Raw genomic sequence first — 23,710 nt, forward strand, 5'->3', positions numbered from 1 at the left:
TACAATGTTACACAATCACTATTAGTGTGCTTTTTCAAGGCAATGTTGGCAAGTGATAAAGTTCTCCATATTTTTGAATTTGAAAATAATTTTGTCATTCCAACTTTAAACATTCCAAATTTAAAGTTTATGCACAACATTCAAGTTCATTCCACTTAAGGGAGAGAGAGGGCCCAAATGCTTATTTCGACTGGTTTGTGATGCAGAGCAAGGCCAGCAGTGCGGGTTCAATTCCCATACTGGCTCAGGTTATTCATGAAGGCCCGCATTCTCAACCTTGTCGCTTGCCTGAGGTGCGATGATCCTCAGGTTTAATCACTACCAGTCAGCTTTCCACCTCAAAGGGGAAAGCAGCCTATGGGCATCTGCGACTGGGGACTTTACTGCTTATATCAGGGTCAAAGGATATTTAATATACAATGATTAACATTTTTACAAAGCTACAAAATAAATCGCAGCGTGGTGATGAGGTATGGTGTAAGTTTCTGAAATTAATCCTCTATGCATTTCCATTCACAATAAATATGTCCCAGGCCATTTTAGCATAAACTTGTTTCAATTTATTCTGAATCAAGAAAGAAGGGATTGATACAAAGAAAACATATGAACATTTGTGAAAATATTAAATGCAGTTTCTTGGATAATTGTGGAGAATATGTACTCCAAGGAATACAGATGAAGGTTACAAGATTTACCTTACCCATTCACTGGTATGTTTTAAGAACAGAAATATGGATGCAAAATTATATAGTAGTAAATGTTCAATGTGCAGTAAAACACCGCAATGCTTCACATTTTTCTTACAGATACGATACTCAAAATCAGATACATTATGGCTCTTAGTATTTATTAAAGTCATTTCTGAACACAGAAGAGATAGAAACTACCATGAATTAGATGTTTTTTGTCCCATTTCAGACTCATTTTTCTCCAGGCACTGATATCATTCCCCCGTGTATCGGGGAAGTCGTTTTTCTTTAAAAGCATTAAGTCCTTCAATTCTATCTTTTGTCGGAATCACCTGAAATTTAAGGGAAAAAACACGATTTTAAATCCAGGTCCATTGGATTGCTAGGTAAAATGGCATGTGGAGGCAGACTCTGGAGAGTTGAAATAATGCTATCAGTCCTGAACATTGCACAGTTCATTTTATGATTTACAAACAATTGAAAAGGATGCTTTTGCTTATAGCCTAATATAACAGTGTTACGTACAATGTGTGCAATAATTATCTTGTGAAAAAGCTTAAATTCATTACTGTACACTGCTGTTGGAAATTGTGTTTCATCCTTTTCCTGCATTTTCATCTAGAGTCCTGAGTCAATGTTTGGCTTGCTGAACACCTCTTGGTACTTTCCACTAAATAATGGCCAAGAACAATTCCATTGTGATGTGGTCACTCCTGATGCAATTTCCTGCTGTATGTGATTTTCTAGGAAGGAATGTTTCACAAACACTATTGAACTACTGAACCAAACCCCCAAAATTGATCTGAATATATGCTGCTGCTCATACTTAATGCCTTGTTTGCTGTCTGCTTTGTCACTCTGTCAACTCCATATCAATGCAGAAGGACAGGAATTAAAAACCAAGTTGAAGGGACAGCATCAATATAATTTATTCAACAATGAATAATTGTCATGCTAAAATTCTGAAAGAAGGGATATATATTGTATTTTAAAAATTGGCTATGGGTCTTTCCAATCATACCGGGCAATTTTCTGACAGGTTAGGTTGGAGGGAAAGCCAAGATTTAGTATACCCCATTTTGAAACCAACTTTAAAAAAATGGTAGAAAACAATAATAAGGTAAGGCTTTTGCTTCACTGATCATGCATTGCGGTGGGCGCAATTCAATGCAACAATGTCAAAGTCGGGCTTTAGGCACGTTTCGTGGGGTGTTTCGCTACGGCCATGTTGACGAGATCGCGGCCTGTATTCAACTGCACTTAGTGCCGAAAATGAGCCCCCACGAGATTCTCGACATTGCTGGCTCCTTTGCCATCTGATTCGCCTGACTCACGGCTCAGCAGCTCGCCGCTAACAAGGGGGAGCTGCTTTAAAAAAATTTTTTGAAAAACATTTAAAATATATACATAATCAAAGAAATACAAAACCAAGTGCGGCAACAGGTAACAAAATTCCCCTCCCTTCATTCCTCCAACAACAGCCCCCACTCATCTTGCTGCCAACCCGGTACCCGTCTCTCTTTTTCAACTTGCCCAATCCTGCCCAAACAAAAAACAAAGCCACCCACGCCCCCACTGACAGCTCAATAGTCCTTTAAGTAGTCGATAAACAGCTTCCACCTCAAGGCAAACCCCTCCTCCACCCCCCGAATTTCAAACTTAATTTTATCCAACTGCAGGAACTGTGCCAAATCGCTCACCCATACCCCCACCGTTGGCGGTTCAACACAACAAAATCCATCTCTGGGCTATCAGGGAGGCAGAAGCCAAGACGTAGGCCTCTCACCCCACCTGTACTCCCGGATCCTCCAACACTTCAAATATCGCCACCTCCGGACTCGGAACTACCCCCACCCCAGAATCTTTGACATTACATCCAAAAATCCCTTTGAAAACCCCCTCAACCTCGGACATGCCCAAAACATATACACATAGTTCACCCCCACCCCCCCCACGGACCCCACTCCCAGAAAGACCCACTCATCCTGGACACCGTCATGTGTGGTCTATGCACCACCTTAAATTGATAACACTAGCACTCATTGAGGATGCATTCATCCTCCTCAGAGCTTCATTCCACACTCCGGCCCCCAACGCCCCCCCACCCCTCCCCGAACTCCTCCTCCCACTTGCGCATGATCGCCTCTTCATCAGCTCCCCATACATGTCCACAACACTGCCCGCCCCAATTTCATCCTCAGACAGAAGCTTATCCTGCAGCACCAGGGGTGGCAGCGTCGGAAACAACGCCACCTCCTTCCTAATAAAGTCCCTAACCTGCAGATACCTGAACCTATTCTCCTTTGGTAACTGGTACATGTCCTCGAGCTTTTCCAGGTCTGCAAAGTTTCCTTTCATAAGCAAATTCCTGAAGTACTCTATCTCCGCCTCCGTCACCTTGCATCCAACCCCGCCGGTGCAAACTAATGATTGTCGCAAATCGGGACCCACAGCAACATGCTTTCCTATCCAAAATGCTGTCAACACTCGTTCCAAACCCTCAGTGCTGTTACCACCACCGAGCTCATGGAGTACCGAACCAGTGATAACGGAAGGCTGACAACAAAGCCCTCAAACTGACCCACTAACATGAGCCCGCCTTCATCTGCCGCAAACCAATCACTCCTCCATTTCGTAGTCATTGCAATGTTTGCTGCTGACTAGTAATTCAAGAAGCTCGGCAATGCTAATCTCATCCCCCTCACCAAGCCCCCCCCCCCCCCCCCCCCCACACACACACACCCCAGTCAACCCCTCACCCGAGGAACCTTCCCTGCCCACACAAACCTCAAAATCATCTCATTCGCCTTCGTAAAAAAGGACTTTTGATCACATCTGATCTTCGTGTTTGCTGCTCAGAACCTCCTGGCACCCAGCAGCACAATCTCTTCATCTCCAAGTGCGGTGCCCACCCATAACCGCTGATATAGAACGCCTCCTGACTCATCAAGCATGCGGCTCACAATGCCCTCTCTTTGTTCCCGCAGAAGACCACCCATAATAAATGGGAAAGGGCCAATTTGGGGGCGGAGTCCCAGAGATGCAAGTCCTCATCCCCTATGAGGAATGAGTGCTGAAATCAGGGAGGGTTGCCTGAGGGAAGAGCAGTCACTGACAGCAAGGTTGGCCTGCGCCAGAGAGGTGAGGATCCATTGCCCCTTCACACAGATGATGTCTTAAGTGAGTTGTTCATGTCAGACAAAATGATCCTTCCCTCTCACTGACCACGTGCCTATTGTCTCGCAGGATTTCCATCTGATGAGGTCGGGCCATTCGGAATCGTTCACTCCCCCGCCACCCGAGAGACCACCTCAGAGGAGAGGTCTGAGGAGACTATCAGCGAGGTGTCACAGCTATCACCCACACCTTCCATCAATACACCCCTCGGTAGGTGATATTAGTGGACAGGCTTCTGGGGCACAATCTGGTGATGCAGATCAGCTGGAGACCAGAACATCCAAGGGAGATAGTAGTCAGAGGTCTGCTGGTTCCCAGGACACAGCTGGGTCCCAGACAGATACCAAGCATCTGGACAAAATTCTCCCAATGCTGATGCAAATGGTCAGACACAGACGTGAGATTCAGGGGTGGGGGGTCAGCGACATTCCAGCAATGCAAGGCCGATTGGAGGAGTCCTCAAGGCTGCAAGTGCAGGAGATGGTGAGTGACTCCAAGGCCAACACTGCTAAGGTGGCAAGCGCAGTGGAAAACCTGGATCACGACGTCAGCGTCTTTAGTGGTGACATCCGAGGCATGGCTCAGTCTGTGACGACCATGGCTGTGGGCCTCGGCATCATGTCCCATTCGCTGAGGGACATATCCCATATGCAGATAGACATTGCCGAGGCACTGCAGAGCACGGCACAGTTACAGAGGAGCATCGCTGAAGGCATCAACACCATGGTGAAGACAATGGGGAGCCTCCAGGACAGGCAGTGCCAGATGATTCAGAAGTTCTGCAGCTCACTCCAGTTGCTCCTCCGTCGCATGAAGTCCCCCCAGGACCCGACGGGCACCGTCAGGGAGGGGGAAATCCTGGAGGCGCATCCCAATGGCAGCGGGCAGAACAGGGTGGCAGGGTGGCAAGGTGATGCCTGTAAGTCAGCCGGGGCCCCGCGTTCCAGGCCCTCCAGAGGATATCCACCAACGGCATCAAAGGCCACATGGCATGGAAAGCAGCAGGCTGCCGTCACCTATGTGCATCCTGGGGACACACCCTAGATGTAGCAGTAGACCACGGAAAACCAGGAAGAGTGAGGAGCAGAGTGCGCAAAGGTCAGGTTACTATCTGTAACTAGGGAGAATAGAAATCTGTCACAGTAAAATGTTTACAGCGGACCTGCCCACACCCCCGCCCCCTGTTGCCCTCCGCTCCCCCACCCCCTGACCCCTCCGGGCACAGTGGTTTAAGATCAAAAGGCCTCGATGCCGACCCCATTCAGCGAATATGTCTGAGCGCGCTGTCAGCAGAAAAACAGGAGTCAGACTTCAGCAGAAACTGAGGAACACTAGGGCTTTCCTCACAGCGAGTTATCACTCCCCTGCCTTATTGTGACCTGCTAACAGTGGCAACACAGGCCCATCACCCTGAACTGAGAGGGGGACAGGGTGGTCGGGGAGGGGGTGGCATGATGGGGGTGGGGAATGGGAGGGAAAGAGGGGATTTGGGGAGGGGAATGGGGAGGAGGGATGGAAAAGGGGGGGTGGGGGATTGGGGGGAGGGAGGGAAAAGGGGGTGGTGGGGGAATTGGTGGGGAGGGAATGAGGAGGGAGGGTAAATGGGGCAGGGCAATTGAGGCAGAAATGAGAGGGGAGGGAGGGAAATGGAGGGGAGAGGGGCTTTGGAAGGGAGGGAACTGGGGAGGATGTGGGGAGGGTGGGAAATGCAGTGGGGGGGTGGGGGGGTGGGTGTGTGTGCGTGTTGAGCTGATGGACACAGCCTCGTCCTCGAAGAATCTGGAGGAGATGAGGACCTCCCTGATCCTCCTGGCATGTGGGACCCTTGTCGCCGCATGTCTTCCATCCTCCGGCTCATCCTCGGGTTCGTCTTCCATCCCATCCTGGACCACCTCCTCTTTAGACGAGGCCGCATGTCCGTCCGCCTCTTCCTGCTCCTCCTCCAGCATGTCACCCTGCTCCTATACCAGATTGTGGAGCGCACAGCAGACCACCAAAAAGCGAGAGAGCCTGTGGGGGTGTACTGCAAGGCACCACCAGAGCGGCCAAGGCATCGGAACCGTGTTTTCAGCAGCTGGATGCACCGCTCAATGACAGCATGAGTGGCAACATGGGCCTCATTATAACGAGTCTCTGCCTCAGGCTTCCGCACAAGCGTCATCAGGCATGACCTCAGCGGGTATCCCTTGTCCCCCACAAGCCAACCCATCATCCCAGGGTGGTCCTCAAAACACACTGGGGATCGCTGAGTGCCGCAGGATGTAGCAGTATTGTACGCTCCCAAGGTAGCGGGCACATACGTGGTCACACACAATCTGAACATTTCAGGAGTGTAACATCTTCCTGCTAATATAGGGCAATGTCTGATTCCCTGGTGCTCGCAGTGCGACATGTGTGCCATCAATCACCCCTGGATCTGGGGCATCCTGGCGATGACAGCAAATCCTGCAGCTCGGGCGTCTTGGTGGGCCTGGCTCGAAGGTGACATAGTTGGATGCCCGGGCATACAGATCATCCGTCGCCTCTCAAATGCACATGTGGGCGGAAGATTGTAATATGCCACAAGAGCCCCAGTGTCATAAAGGTTGAGGGCTGCAATGACATTCATGGCCACCGGGAACAGGTGTCCTCCTCCTCCTCCACGGGGTGCCATGTCCATAAGGACGTGCCCTTGATAGCACTGTCTCCTTGCTGAGACGCAGTCTTATGTAGCGCATGATGTCCGTAAGCTCACTGAATGACCAACGGCGCCTGTACACCCTGAACCATCGCTGGCCTCACCTTCTGGGTCCCTCCTCAGCCTGAGGGGCGGCCGGGTCTTCAGGGTGTGCAGTGGCCCCCTGCACATGTGGTGTCACCTCCAGCCTGTGTTGACGTTGCTGCCATTTCCGGCTTCTGCCCGCCTAGGCTGCCACAAGCAAGGCGTGGGTAGACTTTGCAAAATCGACTCCAGCAAAGATGGTTTATCAGGAAGGAATTGGAGAAAGCGAGAGATTGACAATCAGTTAGGGCTTCCACCCTGGGACCCTGAAATCCCCCAATCCTCCCCCACCCTTACCATGGCTGCCCAGCCTTCTCTCAGAGTGCCATCCAGTGAGCCAGTTGTGCTGGTAAACCTTGCTCTGCACACTCACCCCCCGGCACATTAGGAGCCCATAGTCTTCAGACACCAGACCTCTGCCGGGAACATTAGGGAGGCCATGCTCACCTGCTCTCCGCTCCTCTACACACTTGCCCTTTGGTCATGAGAAGATACCCTGTGGTGAAGCCCTGCTCTTAAGTATTTGATTGTAGCTGCCTCCCCGAACAGGTGCCGGAAAGTGGCAACTAGGGGCTTTTCACAGTAACTTCATTGAAGCCTACTTGTGACAATAAGCGATTTTCATTTCATTTCATGGTGCTGACCCTCCTAGAGTTCAGGCACACTGTTCAGGCATCAAAGTCTGCTGGGCATTCAATGCACTAATCATTCTCTGAAGCATGGCATGTGTGCCCTCGAAGAGGCATTTGAGAGTTGAAGAGCGTGAAATGCTATCACAACTAACACGGCTAATTCCTCATTTGAAATAGCCTTCAGCTGTGAAGCTGGAGGCTGCTCACAGACAAAGGAAGTGAAATTGAATTTCAAGAAAGAAGCTGCAGTAGGGCTCTGTCCTGGAAGGCTGCATTTGTGGTTGCCCCTGTTATGGATCTCCACAATATTTAAAGATGGCTTTAAATATTTAAAGAAGGCGGTCCAGGATGGGCCTCACAGACGTAAAGCCCCTCACCCACCGGCCCAGAGGCGACACTCAACCCGGAACACTTTAGCCCCCGTCCCAAATCCAACCCCCAAGCACTGGAGCAGCAGCACGGGTGCCCTTGAGTTGCATTCCACAAAATGGAAATGGCAACTTACATCCTCACTTCCCCTCAGTAGCCACTGCACCAGGTACTCATCTTTGAAAAGGAGTACTAAATGATGCCTGCATGACTTCCCGCTGGGGAGTCGGGTAATTACCGGGAGACCGCTGCATTCGACCTATATCTTGTTAATGAGGTTGAAATGAATGCAAATGAGGGTTAATGATATTCTCGCCATTTTTGAGCATGATCTGGAACTCGTCATTGGGAGCAGGCGGGGTGAATCGTAAGATGGTCCGTGCCCAGTGCGAACCTTGCTTTTGCCATCTTCCACTATTCACCCAGCGCGCCCGGATCCGCGCTGTGCTCAATGCGGTTGCTGAATCGCACCCAAAGTCTCTAATTAAAAATCCTATAAAGCAGTGTTTCCCAAACTGGGTTCTCTCGGCCTCCAGGGTTACCGCTGAAGCTCCCGTTCAGATTGAGGAGCCTGCAGAATGAGAAGCCTGCAGAACATGACTCTAACAACATGCGGTTTTAACATAAGGGGGGAGGAAAAAAGAGCTCTCTCTTCCCCCTTCTATCGTGTCTGCGTGGGATTCCTCCAGGTGCTCCGGTTTCCTCCCACAAGTCACAAAAGGCGTGCTGTTATGTAATTTCGACATTCTGCTTGCTCCCTCCCAAACAGGTGCCGAAATGTGGCGTCTCGGGGCTTTTCACAGTAACTTCATTGCAGTGTTAATGTCAGCCTACTTGTGACAATAAAGATTATTTATTCATGAGATAATCTGATTTTGATGCCAGGATCACCATCAAGGCATCGGAGAGCATCGAAGAGAAAACTATGAAGAGGATTAGCAGTAGCATGCAACCTCATTTAACTTCATTAATGATTGAGGGTGAACGAAAAGATTCATCATCTGCCAAGAAACAAACCATTGTGATGGATTTCTCAGGGTGTCCAAATTTCTCCATTACCTTCCAAAGGCTCTCACAGCTGACTGTGTACAAGGCCTCGGTCAGGTCAATAACCACGGTGTAGAGGTTCATGTTCTGTTCTTGGCACTTCTGCTGAATCTGTCTAACTACAAACACCTTATTAAAGTGGTTTCTCGATCTTTTCTGTAACCACACTGACTCCCTTGACAGCAGATTCTCGTTGAGATGTTACACGAAGCAGTTCCAAAGAATTCTGATGACGATTCTGCCTGCAATGGAACAGTGTGAGATTCCTCTATGATTTTTGCAAGGTTGGTGAGTTCCTTTCCACTTGTGCAAGTGCACAAAGGCAGCAGCTTTGCACTCTTGAAGGATGGTTCCTTGCTCCCCAGAGTTCAGTGAACCTCTTGACCTGGCATTGACCTTGTAGACCTCAGCTAGGATAGCATCAGCTCCGGGAGACTTGCCGCTAGAAAGGAATTTGTTGCATTTGTTGTTTCGAACAATGTGGGCATCAAAACAGTAATCTGTTGAATACTTTTTCATTGAAGGATTAAGGCTGATTGACAATGTGGTTGAATTGATCGGCACATCTTTCTAGAAAAGTGGCCTTTTCTGTGATCTGTGTTTACATTTACCTCTGGAAAGGCCAGACAAGATCGATACCAGCAACCATCAGCATAACAGAACACCAGCCATCTGCATACTAATGAGCAATCCCCGGGACCAATAAGCAACATTTAGACACACAAAGCAAAACCAGACTCTTCGGCACCAGCAGAAGCCTACACAAAAGGAGGTGAACGAGCACCACAAGACCGCGCATCGATCAGGGAACCGCTCCAGCATTGGAGAAAATCGAACCAAGCGATTGGGACAAAGTCCAATCACTTGGGACCAGGTACAGGGTCCGCCCCGAAAGGCGGGAAGCCCCTGGGGACTATAAGAATTGAGCCCCAAGTTCAAGTCGTTCTCTTCTCCACCGCTTCTCCAGCTCTTCACTCTTCAGCAGCTGGTCAGAACTGTAAGTCTTACTTCAACGCTTGCTACGAGATAGGCGCTCCTAGCTATCAATCTGTACCAACTTCGAATCCCGCAGGCTCAGAACCCGAACGAAAGGCCATTCGTTTCCCTGACCTGGTAGGCCAGTTCCAAGTTAAGTATAGGCCTGTTAGTTGTAAGAAGTAGCTTATGCATGAGTAGTGATTACTGTGTATAATAAATGTGCTTTGATTTAAATCTTACTAATCGGTGTATTGGATTATTGATCATTACTCGGACTTGAACCACGTGGCAATATCATAAAGGTACCTGGCGACTCAAGAGCAAAGGTGATAAAACAGAGCAATTAAACTAAGGCAAAGTTAGCAACATTATTTGGCGACATCCAAAGTGGAAAACCACTCCGGGAGAACCCAGAATTTGAATTAGAGATCCAATTGGAAACAGAAAACCACAAGTGTTCAAGCAGTTCTGATCAATACTCATAATTCGGAAGTGTGTGTATGCATGCGTAACTAACAGGGCGATAAGGTAAAACTGATAGATTTTTTGTTGCGACAAAACTGTCGGAAGTTTGTATATCGGAAAGTAGCGAAAGCCGTACCCGTATTTACAGCACCGCCTTAATACCCCTGTCCCAAATTTCAAGAGCAGCATTCGGATAGGAAAGATGGCCATGCAGACAATGCAGCGCCTAATGAATCCAGAGGAATTTGCGGTCGCAGCGACCAGCAGCAGTAGAGTGGGACAATGTCCCATTTGGGAGGATGAGATCAGGACATATCTCAAAGGGAGAGGATGGCCCCTTTGGAATGAATTCTGTGACAACGAGGAATCAGGTCCCGGTAGTATAGGACATACTTGGTGGGAGAACCTGAGCGAGATCCACAAAAAGAGCTTAGGGAAAGCTCGCAAGTCGATGGCAATCGTGTCCTGCTTGGCACAATTGCGAGGCACAGAGGAGGTTGTTAGGACGCTCCGGAAAGAAGTTGAGGGCCTACATCGAATGAGTACGGTCGATGTAAGCGAGGTAGAAAAGGAGAATTTAGAATTGAGGAGGAAGTTGGCGGCAAAAGATGGAGAGGTGGATGACGCCAAAAGGGCTCACGAGTCTTGTCTGGCGCACTTAAGCAGCTTCCAGTCTCAATACGAAAAGGCCTATCAGGACACGCAACGTGCAGTCCTGGTACGTGAGGAAACGGAAAAACAGGTAGAAGCATTACAGAGACAGTGTAATGATCTAAAGGCAGCATTAAGAGCACTCCATGCTGCCACACAGAACAAAGACAAAGCACGCTAGATCACGCAAAGTGCCGGAAGCAGATTGCAGAGCTGCAATCGCTGCTTTCTGTTCAGACAGGTTTCCAGGAAACCTTTGGAGAAAAATTAGATCAGGAAGACGGCCCTGATTGGGAAGAATTGAACGAAACAGCGCAGAGATATGTTTAGGGAACATGTGCGCAGGGAATGTCACAAAAGAGAAAAGGGTCCCAACCCCCTACACAGCAGATAGTTCAAGCTCCAATGAACCCAGTAACGACCCACCACACAGCCACATCGGACGATGCGGAATTTCTATACTCCACCCCCTTAACAGTGACCCAATTACGGGACGGGTGCGATACAATCACACCGTTCCTCCCCACCTCAGACCCCCACTATTTCTTTGCCACAGTCAAGCATCAGGCGACCATGTACGGCCTGGATGCGCGAGAGCATGTAAAACTCACAGTTTTAAGTTTAGACCCTTCAGTAGCAGCAGCCCTTCCCGACCCACAGAATGTAGGAGGAGGCACCCTTGCAGAAATGCATACCGCGATCCTGGATGCGATCGGGTATAACCGGGGTGACCCCGTAGATGGCCTCAACAAATGTAGGCAAAAGAAATCCGAGCACCCCACAGCGTTTGCTGGATGCCTGTGGATTCACTTTGCAGCAGTCTTTGGAGACTTAGACCGTGCCCATTTGTCCCCAGACAACATGGCCAAATGGACCCGCACCCTTATCTCCCATGCGACAGAAACGGGACAGAAAGCCTGCGCGAGTTATGATCCCTCAGAGGAGGCCCATAACGAGAAGTGGGTCGTGAAAAGATTGTCCCGCGCTTGGGAGCAATCTGTTCAAAGTAAACCCGCAGTCAAGAATACCGAGGAAAAGCAGGCCGGCGCAGATATGCAGGCAGTAAAAACCCACCAGAACCCCGCATGGGTGAATGAGGGAAAGAACAGCCCCCCACCCAAGTCACAGGAGTGTTACAACTGCCGACAGTTGGTACACTTCGCAAGAGAGTGCAATGCCCCTAAAAAGCCGCAGAGAGCCCAGCAGACGGGCACTCCGAGTAAGAAAAAGACAGAGCCCATTCATAGTGTTAGCGCCTGTCCAGATCAGACGGACTTGAGCGGAACGGACTGACTGTGTACGGGATCCCCCAGTTGGGTCTGTGACACCCTTTGGGATAGGTCCGGACGACCGGCAGTTGCAGCGAAGATTTGGGGACAGCCCATCGAGTTTCTATGGGACACAGAAGGGTCCCGCACCACAATAAATTCCTCCACCATGTTTCAAAAAGACACGTGGCCCACTACAGCCACCAGCACCCTCAGCGGCTTTACAGGCCACTCACAGCAGGGACACATCACAGCCCCTGTACCAATTCAAATCGGTACCATCACCACCAAGCACCCCGTAGATTTGGTTGGCCTGCCCCACACAGCAGAACACATTCTGGGAATCGATTTCATGAATTCCCATAATCTTTCATTCGATCCAGTCAACCAGTGTGTCTGGAAGATGGCAAAATCCGCAAGAGCCCCCGCAACGTTCAACATAGGAGAGTATGCGAACAAAATTAGCGCAGTAGGCGAATTTTGGTTCAACCCGACCACGCTTAGTACCCACAAGCAGGTTAGGGCGGTTCTGCAAAAGAACAGGGCAGCATTCGCGACCTACAAGCACGACTGTGGACGGATGACTGGCTCCGTACAAGTAACAGGACCTGACCCTAGACCCCATAAACAGTATGGATTTCCCCAAGAGGCAGAGGGAGAAATCTCCAAGGTAATAGAAAGCTTATTAGAGCAGGGCGTACTTAGATCAGTAGCCTCCACTAATAATGCCCCGATTTGGCCAGTGAGAAAGCCCGATGGATCATGGCGACTGACCATCGATTACCGGGAACTCAACAAAATCACCCCCGCAGCATAGAATCATAGAAGTTTACAGCATGGAAACAGGCCCTTCGGCCCAACCAGTCCATGCCGCCCAGTTTTTACCATTAAGCTAGTCCCAGTTGCCCGCACTTGGCCCATAACCCTCTATACCCATCTTACCCATGTAACTATCTAAAATAGAATCATAGATTCCAGCTGCCCCCACAGTAACAACTCACAATACTTTACGGTTTTGAATGTCAGTAATGGATTCTGGTCCATTCCATTGGCAAAAGCGTGACAATACAAATTTGCCTTCACCTTTAAAGCACAGCAGTACACGTGGACATGCCTTCCACAAGGCTTCCACAACTCCCCCTCCATTTTCCACCGACAGCTGGCAAATGGTTTAGCCAAATTCTCTCGTCCCGAATGTCTGGTTCAGTATGTAGACGACCTACTACTGCAGACAGACACCAAGGAAGAGCACATTGAGCTTCTGTCCAAACTCCTGGAACTATTACACTCAATCGGTTGTAAAGTCAACACAAAAAAGGCCCAGATTTTGGAAGATAAAGTGATATATTTGGGAACAATTATCACACATGGTAAATGCGAGATCGAGCATAAAAGGATTGACTCGATTGCTAAATTGCCCCTTCCCCAGAACGTTTCAGCCCTCCGGTCGTTTTTAGGACTGGTTGGCTACTGCCAAAACCACATTAACGGTTTCGCCAGCAAGGCAGCGCCCCTCTCAGACCTCCTAAAGAAAGGAGCCCCCTGGGAATGGCTTCCGCAGCATACGGATGCTGTGGACTCTTTAAAACAAGCACTCATAGCAGCCCCCGCACTACAAGTTCCAGACCCACTTTCCCCTTACGCCATAGAGGTAGCGACCACAGACCGCACCCTTTCGGCCGTGCTCCTGCAGGAACGGCACGACCAGTTAAGGCCCGCAGCTTACGCCTCCAGACTTTTAGATGCTGTGGAGCAGGGATTTTCAGCCTATGAGAGGCACCTGCTCGCAGTATTTTGGACAGTGCAGTATTTTTCATATATTACCGGACTGAACCTCATTACAATTCTCACTGAACACACCCCCACCCAACTTTTACTGGACGGACGACTCAAGGACAGTACAGTAAGCCAGATTAGAGCAGCGAGATGGACCTTTCTCTTGCAGGGACAGGACATCACTGTTAAAAGGACAAAGACGCACACCTATTTAGCCGACAACTTACAATACCCCAGAACCCCTCATGAATGCGAAATTATCTCTCCACACCACGACACAGGCCCCTTTATCGCTAAGACACCCCCCAGAAAGATAGGTAGTTCAACCCAGAGCCCCCAGCACACGGACACGCGTGAGCCCATAAAGATCTATGTGGATGAATCTTCCACAGTCCTGGATGGGAAGCGCATAACAGGTTGCGGTATATATGTTGAGGACGCGCAGGGTCGCGCCCTTGAGGAAATATCATTAAAACTTCCAGGCCACTTAGGCGCGCAGGCAGCAGAGCTCACGGCCATCGCGTATATAGTGGAACACCCAGATTCCTTCCCCAGCCCAACAGACATATACTCGGACAGCCTCTATGTCTCCAACAGACTTAGGGAATTTCTGCCCCTCAGGAAAGCAAGAGGATTTGTTTCCGCAGACGGAAAACCCCTCCCCTCAGCCCCATTGCTCCGTCATATTTTAGAGAGAGCCCAGAACAGGACTTTTGGGATAATCAAAGTCCGCAGTCACCATCGTTCCCCCCCTGGAAATGTGAAAGCCAACGCACTGGCTGAAGCAGGTTCCAGGCATGGATAATTTTGGACACCCCCCGAAAGCGCACCAGTGAGTGCAGTTCAGGTCTCACAGACAAAGATCAAGGATCTAGTGGAGGCCCAGAAGCAGGACAGCAATCTCAAGGAGATTGTAAAAGGAAAATATCCAGCTCCCTATGAGAGGTTCAAAAATGCACTGACCACATCTGACGGTGTGGTGTTAAAAGACACCCTTTATGTGGTTCCTGAACAGGACAGGAATCAACTGATTTGTTTGTTCCATGACAGTCATGGACATCAGGGAATCGATCCCACTACAGCCCATCTCAAGCAGCTTTGTTGGTGGCCGAATTTAAAGGAAGATGGAAACCATTACATCGAGAATTGTCTTATCTGTGCCCAGAATAATCTGGACAGATATGCCAAAAAGGCTCAACTCCGCCACACCCGACCCGTTAACAGCCCCTGGACTAACCTCCAGATTGATTTTATAGGCCCATTACCCCCTTGCAGGAATGGCTATAAATATATACTTGTGGTAATTGACACATTTACAAAATGGGTGGAAGCATTCCCAGCCCGCACAAACACGGCAAAAACCACAGCCAAGGTTTTGACCCACCACATCTTTACAAGATGGGGACTCCCCCGCAGCATTGATTCTGACCAAGGCTCCCATTTTACGGGATGTGTCATGAAGAACGTCCTCACGATATTTGGCATCATCCAAAAATTCCACATAGCATACCACCCACAGTCGAGTGGTATCGTGGAGCGTATGAATCGGACCCTAAAATCCCCCCTCAGAAATATGGTCCAGCAGAACAACACCACTTGGGACTCAGTCCTCCCTTTTGCGCTGATGTTTTTGCGTAATACAATTTCTACTTCCACAGGTTACACCCCACACACCCTCATGACCGGACGCCCCATGAAAGGCACAGAATATTTATTAGGTTTAGACTTGAACAGCCTCGAAGTGACGGCCCTCACACACGAGAAAGCAGTGGAGCAATTAGTTGAAAATGTTAAAACGGCTCAGCTAGCAGCCGCAGTAAAATTGGGCACAAGGAAGAAACAGAGCAAGGCTTGTTTCGACAAGACAGTGCATGCGACTGAGTACAGTATAGGACAGCAAGTCATGCTCTCCATATATAACCCCAGCACATTCCTGTCACCAAAATACTTCGGTCCGTACTCCATTGCGGACAAAGTAAGCCCTTCCGTATATAAAATAAAGTACCCCAACGGTAAGACTGCGTGGTTCCATATAAACCAGCTGAAGGCATATGGAACACAGTCAAGCCACGCACACCACGTCATGCTCGACGCAGCACACCACACCCCACCCACCGCCAACGTAACCCTACCATCCCCCAACATGTCCAGCCCAGCCTGTTAGTTGTAAGAAGTAGCTTAGACGTAGAATTTATGCACGAGTAGTGATTACTGTGTATAATAAATGTGCTTTGATTTAAATCTTACTAATCGGTGTATTGGATTATTGATCATTACTCGGACTTGAACCACGTGGCGGTATCATAAAGGTACCTGGCGACTCAAGAGCAAAGGTGATAAAACAGAGCAATTAAACTAAGGCAAAGTTAGCAACACATGGCTTGGTGGTTCACCACACTGACATTTCCACAAAGAGTGAACACAGCTCAAACCCACAATATCAATACAGTATGGTAAGCAGCAATGTCAACTGTACCTATTCTGACAAAGTGCTGAGCAAAGCCAAGTGATACCCAAATGAAGAGGGGCACTTCCGAACAACTAGTTACTAAGCAGCAATATCAACGGCCAAACAGCAGGTCCATGAACTGTGCTTTTAGCCAGGAATGATACATGACAAAAGAGTAACTGAGGGAAAAAAGTAAAAACGCAAAAAACTAATCGAGATTTTTGAAGGTGGGAACAGGGTCAGGGGCACACAAAGTCGAGCACTGGCGAGCCCAAGCTATTCATCTATTACAGTGGGTTGGTAAGGCATCAGGCAGCTGCACATCTGCTGCAATACTACATGCACCTGGAGAATATGGAACATGGATACATCGAAGATGTGAGCAGGAAGAGGCCTTTTGGCCCTTCGAGCCTACTCCGCCATTTATCACAATCATAGCTGATCATCCAACTCAATAGCCTAATCCTGCTTTCTCTCCACAGCCTTTTACCCCATTCTCCCCATGTGCTATATCTAGCCGCCTCTTGAATACATTCAATGTTTTAGCATCAACTACTTCCTATGGTAATGAATTCCACAGACTCACCACTCGTTGGGTGAAGAAATGTCTCCTCATCTCTGTCCGAAATGGTTTACCCTGAATCCTCAGACTGTGACCCCTGTTCTAGACACACCCACCATTGGTAACATCTTCCCTGCATCTACCCTGTCTAGCCCTGTTAGAATTTTATAAGTCTCTATGAGATCCCCCCTCATTCTTCTGAACTCCAGCAAGAACAATCCTAACCTAGACAATCTCTCCTCATATGACAGTCCCGCTATCCCTGGAATCAGTCTGGTAAACCTTCGCTGCACTCCCTTGAGAGCAAGACATCCTTCCTCAGAAAAGGAGACCAAAACTGCACACAATACTCCAGGTGTGGCCTCACCAAGGCAGTGTATAATTGCAGCAACACATCCCTGCTTCTATACTTGAAACCTCTCACAATGAAGGCCAACATACCATTAGCCTTCTTTACCGCCTGCAGCACCTGCATGCTTACCTTCAGCGACTGGTGCACAAGCACACCTAGGTCCCACTGCACATTCCCCTCTCCCAATTTGCAACCATTCAGGTAGTAATCTACCTTCCTATTTTTGCTTCCAAAGTGAATAAGCTCACGCTTATCCAAATTATACTGCATCTGCCACTAATTTGCCCACTCGCCCAACCTGTCCAGATCATGCTGTAGGATCCCTGCTTCCTTGTCACAGTTCACCCTCCCACCTAACTTGGAACAAAGGAGGTCAGCCTGCTAGGTTTGACAGCTCAGGTAAAAGGCAGGAAGGATGGGGGATACCTCCTTTGGGGGGCTGTATCCATCGGGGGCAATCCCCAAGTTCTTACCTCCCCTTTGTGCCTCCCCATTTTGCCTCCAGAACCCAACATCCCCCCACACTTTTCCTCCCCCTGCTTCTCGATTCCTCCAGAACCAAAAAGTCGGACTTATCAGTAAGTCCGGCATTCATATTCTTTTCAGAACTCGTTGTAATCCCAGCAGTAGTCACTACTCTCTTCCGGCGCTGCTCTGGTTCAGGCTTTATTGTACAAGCCACCCGCAACACTTCTAAAATGCAGGCGGAGGGCTGTAAAATTCTTCCTTTTACCTTTAAAGTGTGCAAATCCACATAGATTTAGAACCATTGTGTTTTTCATGATTATTTTTTTCATTCTTTTACTTCTTTCCCTCAGCTGCCAGCCATTCAGATTGGCCAGCAGCTCCTGAGGGATTGACTTCCTGCGCTCGAGGGAGGGGGGATGGAGGTTGGGAAGTCCCACTCTCAGTTTACTGGGGCCATCCCCAGTGTATCATCACTGCAGGGCAGCCCATTTTAAAGTCAGCAAGCTGCCAACCAACCTTTCTACCAGGAGGAGAAGAAACATGTAAAATTTGTAAAATGCTTTGTTTTCTCTTGATGCGTACACAGCTAAAATATGAGCGACACATATATGCACAAATACAGGTTAAACATATACCTGAGCGTAACAGGCCTCTTCTATTGCCAAGCCAGTTTTCAAATCGACCTGAAAAAGAAATAGCAGTTGGCAATTTTTTGTAAACTACACCAATAATCACATTTTCTATCTTTACAGTACACATTCATGAACAAAAGTATAAACACATGTCCTTAATGCACATCATCTGAGAAAGTCATTTTTTCATCAGTGCAAATTATTTTACAAAAATGTGGCTAAAAAAGACACCTTCAAGAAATGCCGTGCCTTCATACTAACTGTCACCAGTTTTGGAGTCTGGCTTCCACAGGGAGAATGATGAGAAGGTTGGCCCTTTCAGGGACAGTGTCTGTCATTTGGTTGATACAACACCTTGGGCTACATTTCTATGTAAAGGCACGATGCAAATTAAGTTAATGATGTAGCTAGCATATGTTCCTGGGAGATTTGGAAAGATCTGGAGGCCTCTGCTTGGCTTATTGCTCTGATTCAGAGATGCTGGTATTCCCATAAGTGATTCTGACATTTTACTTCCAGGAGAGTACCTGTAATGTTTGATTTCTAATTGTACAATAATGTAATTTGTGAGTGCAACAACAGTTCCTCCGTATGATCTGAAGTTGAGTTGTGCCTTTCACACATGTCTCACATGCACTTTTCAAATACTTCAGTCAATGGACTGAAAACACTTAATGGTTGTCTGTGGGAGGGGGAGTCTGCACGTTCTCCCCATGTCTGTGTGGGTTTCCTCCGGGTACTCCAGTTTCCTCCCACAGTCCAAAGGTGTGCAGGCTAGGCAGACTGGCCCTGCTAAATTGCCCCTTGGTGTCCAAAAGGTTAGGTACGGTTACGGGGATAGGGTGGAGACATGGGCTTTAGCAGGGTGCTCTTTCCATGGGCCGTTGCAGACTTGATGGGCCAAATAGCATCCTCCTGCACTGTAAATCTGGCCTAATTTCACTTAGCTGTTTTATTTCAAAAATAAGTGAAGGACAATAGTTAAGAGTTACAATCCAATGAGGGAAAATTAACATTTAAAGAGAAATCCCAGAAATCAACCAACAGAATACTCCACAAGATTTCACATTTTAAACAAAAACAAACTTTATTCTATATAAGAATCAACACATTATTAACAACACTTTATTTTATAATTGCATGTGTTGTGAACTTTTTACTTTTTGCTTTCCGCAAGACGTCCCTTACACATTGCAACAATTTTGAAGGTTCATTCACTTCTTTAGGGACCAATGCACAAGGTATGCCACAGCTTCCCTGAATTCACTTTAACTTTCCTCAGTGTTCCAGCTTTTCTCCAAGGTATTATTTTATGGGGGTCCTTCCATTAGCTATTTGGATAAGTGATCCTCCAATTTATATTTAATACCTTATGAAGGCTGATGCCTCAGCTTCTTGGTTTGGTTGCATACACAAATGCCTTCTCAGTTTCCAAGCTAGCTCTGCTAATTGCTTTCTGCCACAAGGCTCCTGTAGGGCCATTGTAGATTTCTTCTTCCAGTTGCAAACTAGGCAAATCTCCCACTTACGTATCGCTTCACAAAATCAAAACTGAATTTGAGCCACATTCCACGTGGTGAATGATCAAGTTAGAATGTTCTATGCTTAAGAACTGCAAGCCTAACTAACAATCATTTCCCGTGGGTTCTCTCAATTCAGTGCGATGCAGTTTATACCAAAGCAAAGCTACAACTGCCTACTTTCTGAGGACCCCCCCCCCCCAGATAACTTAATTAAAAGATCATTCTACCCCCACAGCCTACCTCTATGACAACATTTCATGTTTTGGGATGGCCTCAAAAAGAAATATAAACAAATAATTGTACCTTCAGCACAACTATTTGATTCTGTAACCTATGTGAATTTTTGATATTTCCAATGGATGTAATTATTCTCTCTCTTGACTCGCTGCTTCCTCAAAGCAACTCTCATGTTCATAAAGCTGTTTTCAACTTCTTTTTTTGAGACAAGACACCACGGTTCTACCGAGAACTCCAATTGAACTGTAATTATTTAAAATCCACTGACTTCAGCATTGCTTCTGGGTTTCTCAATCAGATGTTTCTAGTTAGTGTACATTTAATACTTTAACCTCCAACCTAAAAGTTATGTTTCTAAAACTTAGAAGTTATATTCTTAAACATATGAAACATGAACTAGATATTCGCCATAAGATATATTCAAACTCAGTAGGGGCTAAGATGGAAAGCTCAAAAGATTGTGAGTAGGTCGCAATGCATGATTCCTCATGCGCAAAGTGATGTAGGGAGCACACAAAGGTTGTGATGCTTGTTAATTATAGTGATTGCGGTATGCAGTCCATCTGTTGAGTGGCTACACACTTCAGTAGAGGATTCAGGTTAGTGAGAGGATAACACCAGTTGAAACCAGACTGAGTCTAACTGCAACAAGAGCTGGAACTGGTCAAAGAAGAGTTGAAGACTAGGAAGAACCTACACAATAGAACAACAGGTCAGACAGCATGCCCTAGGTTCTCTAATGACATGTTGGAAATGCTTTCGTATTTAGGAGGATACAGATCCTCTTCCCTCAGGGGCTAGGAAAGAGACAGACGCTGAGAATGCAATGGGAGCAGGCAGCTACTGCTGTCAATGCCAGAAGACTATCTCCAAAGTCTTATGCAATGCCAAAAGACATTTACTGACCTCTCATAAGTGGCTACAGTCAATGAATACATCCTCATATGCCATTTTTACCTAAAGCGCGTTAAGCCTCACACATTTATCCATTCACCGCAACCCCTTCACTCATCTACCAATGATCAGCCAGAACTTAAACGTCACTTTCATAACCTCATCTTACCCACCTCTCACACTTATTACTGCTGCAAGTCACACAAATGTCACAACTTCCACACAACCAGATATTCAAAGGTCACATGCATACCTCCAAAACATGTTGCTCTACAATTTTGCCTCTCCCTTGCAGGACAATGTGGCCCATACTAGATGGCAGCAGCAGCTAATTATCTGGGTGAGCTGCATATGCTCACCACAAGAAGAAGACGGTGAAGAAATTAATTGAAGGGGCCATCACTGAGGCAGTGGCCAGCAGCGGGAATGAAGTTATCACAGAACATGGTATGTTCCTGACTAATCCACCTTCTCACATCTCACTTCACCTTTATCCTGCAATGCGTTATTGTTATGTTTTACAAGTAGCCTATGGCCTAATCATGCACCACTTGCTTCCCCTCACTTCCTTCACCCCAATCATACCCTTGCACCTTTATGCTTTCAGACACCCAAGAATTGCTGCTTGACCACTGCTGCAATGGCGCAGAAGGCTGAAGACCTAGAAGACGATGAGACATATGAAGAATAAACACAATCATTTTGATCTGGCACTTGCACCACCAACTGAGATACAGGCATTGAACAAACTTTGAAGGATGGCATAGAGGCAGAATCTGCAAGTAGTGAGTCATTAGACACAAGTTGACTGCAGCCAGAAAAGAGGGAAAGAGCTGAATGGGTGCCAGTTTCCTGGAGGGTGAGATCACACAAGAGTTCTGCTGCAGGGAACTCAGATGAGCACTTCAAACGGCAGCATACAGAAAACAACTGAGGGGCAAGCACACAAACACCATGCACTGGCTAGCTTGCCAGTAGGCTGGCTGTCAGTCAAGAGGAACTCAAGAGGTTGGCTCCAATTTGATGCAGCGTTTTGTGCAGAGCTTGGTGAACATCCTTTCAAGTGAGGATATTGTGGCCAACTCCATGAGAACATTTTGAGGGCCAACCATCATGCAGCACCTGATGCCCAATGTCTCAGCTTCCAAGATTCCAAAGCAGCACGAGCAGTAGTCAACATCTGAATGTTACAGTGGAAGCTCAGGCTGAGGTCATGAAACCTCAGCTTGCTGTCTGGTGGGCTCAGTCTGCTGCTATCACTGCTGCAAATATAAGTGGTCAATTTGTCTTAAACAGTACTGAGTTCCACACCAGGGAGTGACACTGAATCTGTGGAGCATGAATTGGCTCACCTCTCTCATGAGAGCAACACTCATGGTCCCAACACTCTCACCCTGTCAGTGCTCTCGTTGCCCATCAGCCAGCCAGCCAGATGCTGCTATCTGTGCTGAGATTGTGCAAACCAAAAGCTGGGCATTCTAGGTAGGACTGCCAGAGCTCTCAGGCCATCTGTAGTATCGCTCACTGAAATTCAGCAGCTTTCCATGATTGTTGCAGGCATAGTAACACTGCATAGAAGCACTGGGCCAGACAAAGGCATTAAGGGAAAAACAAAGATGATTAGTTCAGTTTTATATTACTTATTTGCTGTTCTGTGGATAAAATTGGTCTTGAATGGTTGTCTTGTGGTGAGTTTTATTTCAAGAATATGTTCAAAAGGATACCGTAATGGTCCGTAACACAATGGTGGGGGGGCCAGTTGGACAATGTGTATTGTATAGTCCCGGAAATTGGAGTAAAATTAGCCCTCTCAGACAGCCCACCTGGAATGTGAATGTGCTGGCTACCTCCTCCCCAGCTTCTCACCCTCCTCCTGAAATGGTCACCGAACCGGTGGTAGCATGATGGTTAAATTGGGAGAAAGCAGCAGACCATCACGATTGGGGCACCTGTGCCAGTGAGTACTAGAGAAGTCCTCCAGAACAGCTGAGACAACAAGCCTTTGATTCAGCACTCCAATCATCTCAGTGATATTTCTTATGGCAGTATTTCTCAAATGATATGTGTGTGATTGGTTTGTGAAGATGAGTGATGGAAGTATCACGGCATGCATAAATTCTGGGCCACGATCATCTGCAGACGCCTCCTCACCCTGCTCTGAGCTGGAGGTCTGATTTCAAGAACTAGCAGAATTCTGAATCACAGAAAACATAGACTTGACTTCTGGCTTTGGCAGAGAAAAGAAAATGCTCCTGCAAAGTTGATAAGGCCTTCCACTGAGAGAGCCCTTCTCCTCTTCCTCCTCCTCCCAGAGCAGCTTGTCTTCTTCTTTGCTGCCTCTGCACAATTTTCTTCTGATGCTATAGCCCAAGGTGGACAGTTACTATGGCACCCATGACTGAGAAAGTGGTCTGCCCAGAGAACAGCGAAAGCCTTCCCAACACCAATTTGGTGCAGACTTCACCAACTGTAATCAATTCCTCAATCCCCACTTTTACAAACTCAAGCAGAGCCAATAGAAAGTGAGCAGCAACTAGCCTGAGAGCTGGTGATAATCCATTTAAATAGGATTGTTGAGGTAGGGGTTGTGGGGGGGTGTTTTGTGCATGTTTAAGAGAGAACTAGAACAGCAATATCCAAAATAGTAGGTTTATTTAATTCACAGGATGTGAGCGCTCCTTTGGTTGGGCCAGCATTTGTTGCCCATCCATAATTTCCCTTGAACTGAGTGACTTTTAGAGGGCATTTATAAGTCAGAATGTTACTGTGCATTTGAAGTC

General features: G+C 47.5%; 1 protein-coding gene across 5 annotated transcripts in view; it reads right to left on the reverse strand.

Moving 5' to 3' along the window:
* Positions 1–537: 537 nt before the first annotated feature.
* Positions 538–23,710, reverse strand: part of auh (AU RNA binding protein/enoyl-CoA hydratase) — a 448,738-nt gene continuing 425,565 nt past the window's right edge. For all 5 annotated transcript variants that reach the window (XM_072516831.1, XM_072516830.1, XM_072516829.1 and 2 more), the window contains 2 exons: positions 18,280–18,327; positions 538–1,021 (listed from right to left, as the gene is read on the reverse strand). In XM_072516831.1, coding sequence (XP_072372932.1) covers positions 944–1,021; positions 18,280–18,327 — 126 coding nt within the window. In that variant the 3' untranslated portion in view covers positions 538–943. The remainder of the gene's footprint in view (positions 1,022–18,279; positions 18,328–23,710) is intronic.

The sequence above is a fragment of the Scyliorhinus torazame genome, chromosome 9, assembly GCF_047496885.1.
Source record: "Scyliorhinus torazame isolate Kashiwa2021f chromosome 9, sScyTor2.1, whole genome shotgun sequence".
NCBI lineage: Eukaryota > Metazoa > Chordata > Chondrichthyes > Carcharhiniformes > Scyliorhinidae > Scyliorhinus > Scyliorhinus torazame.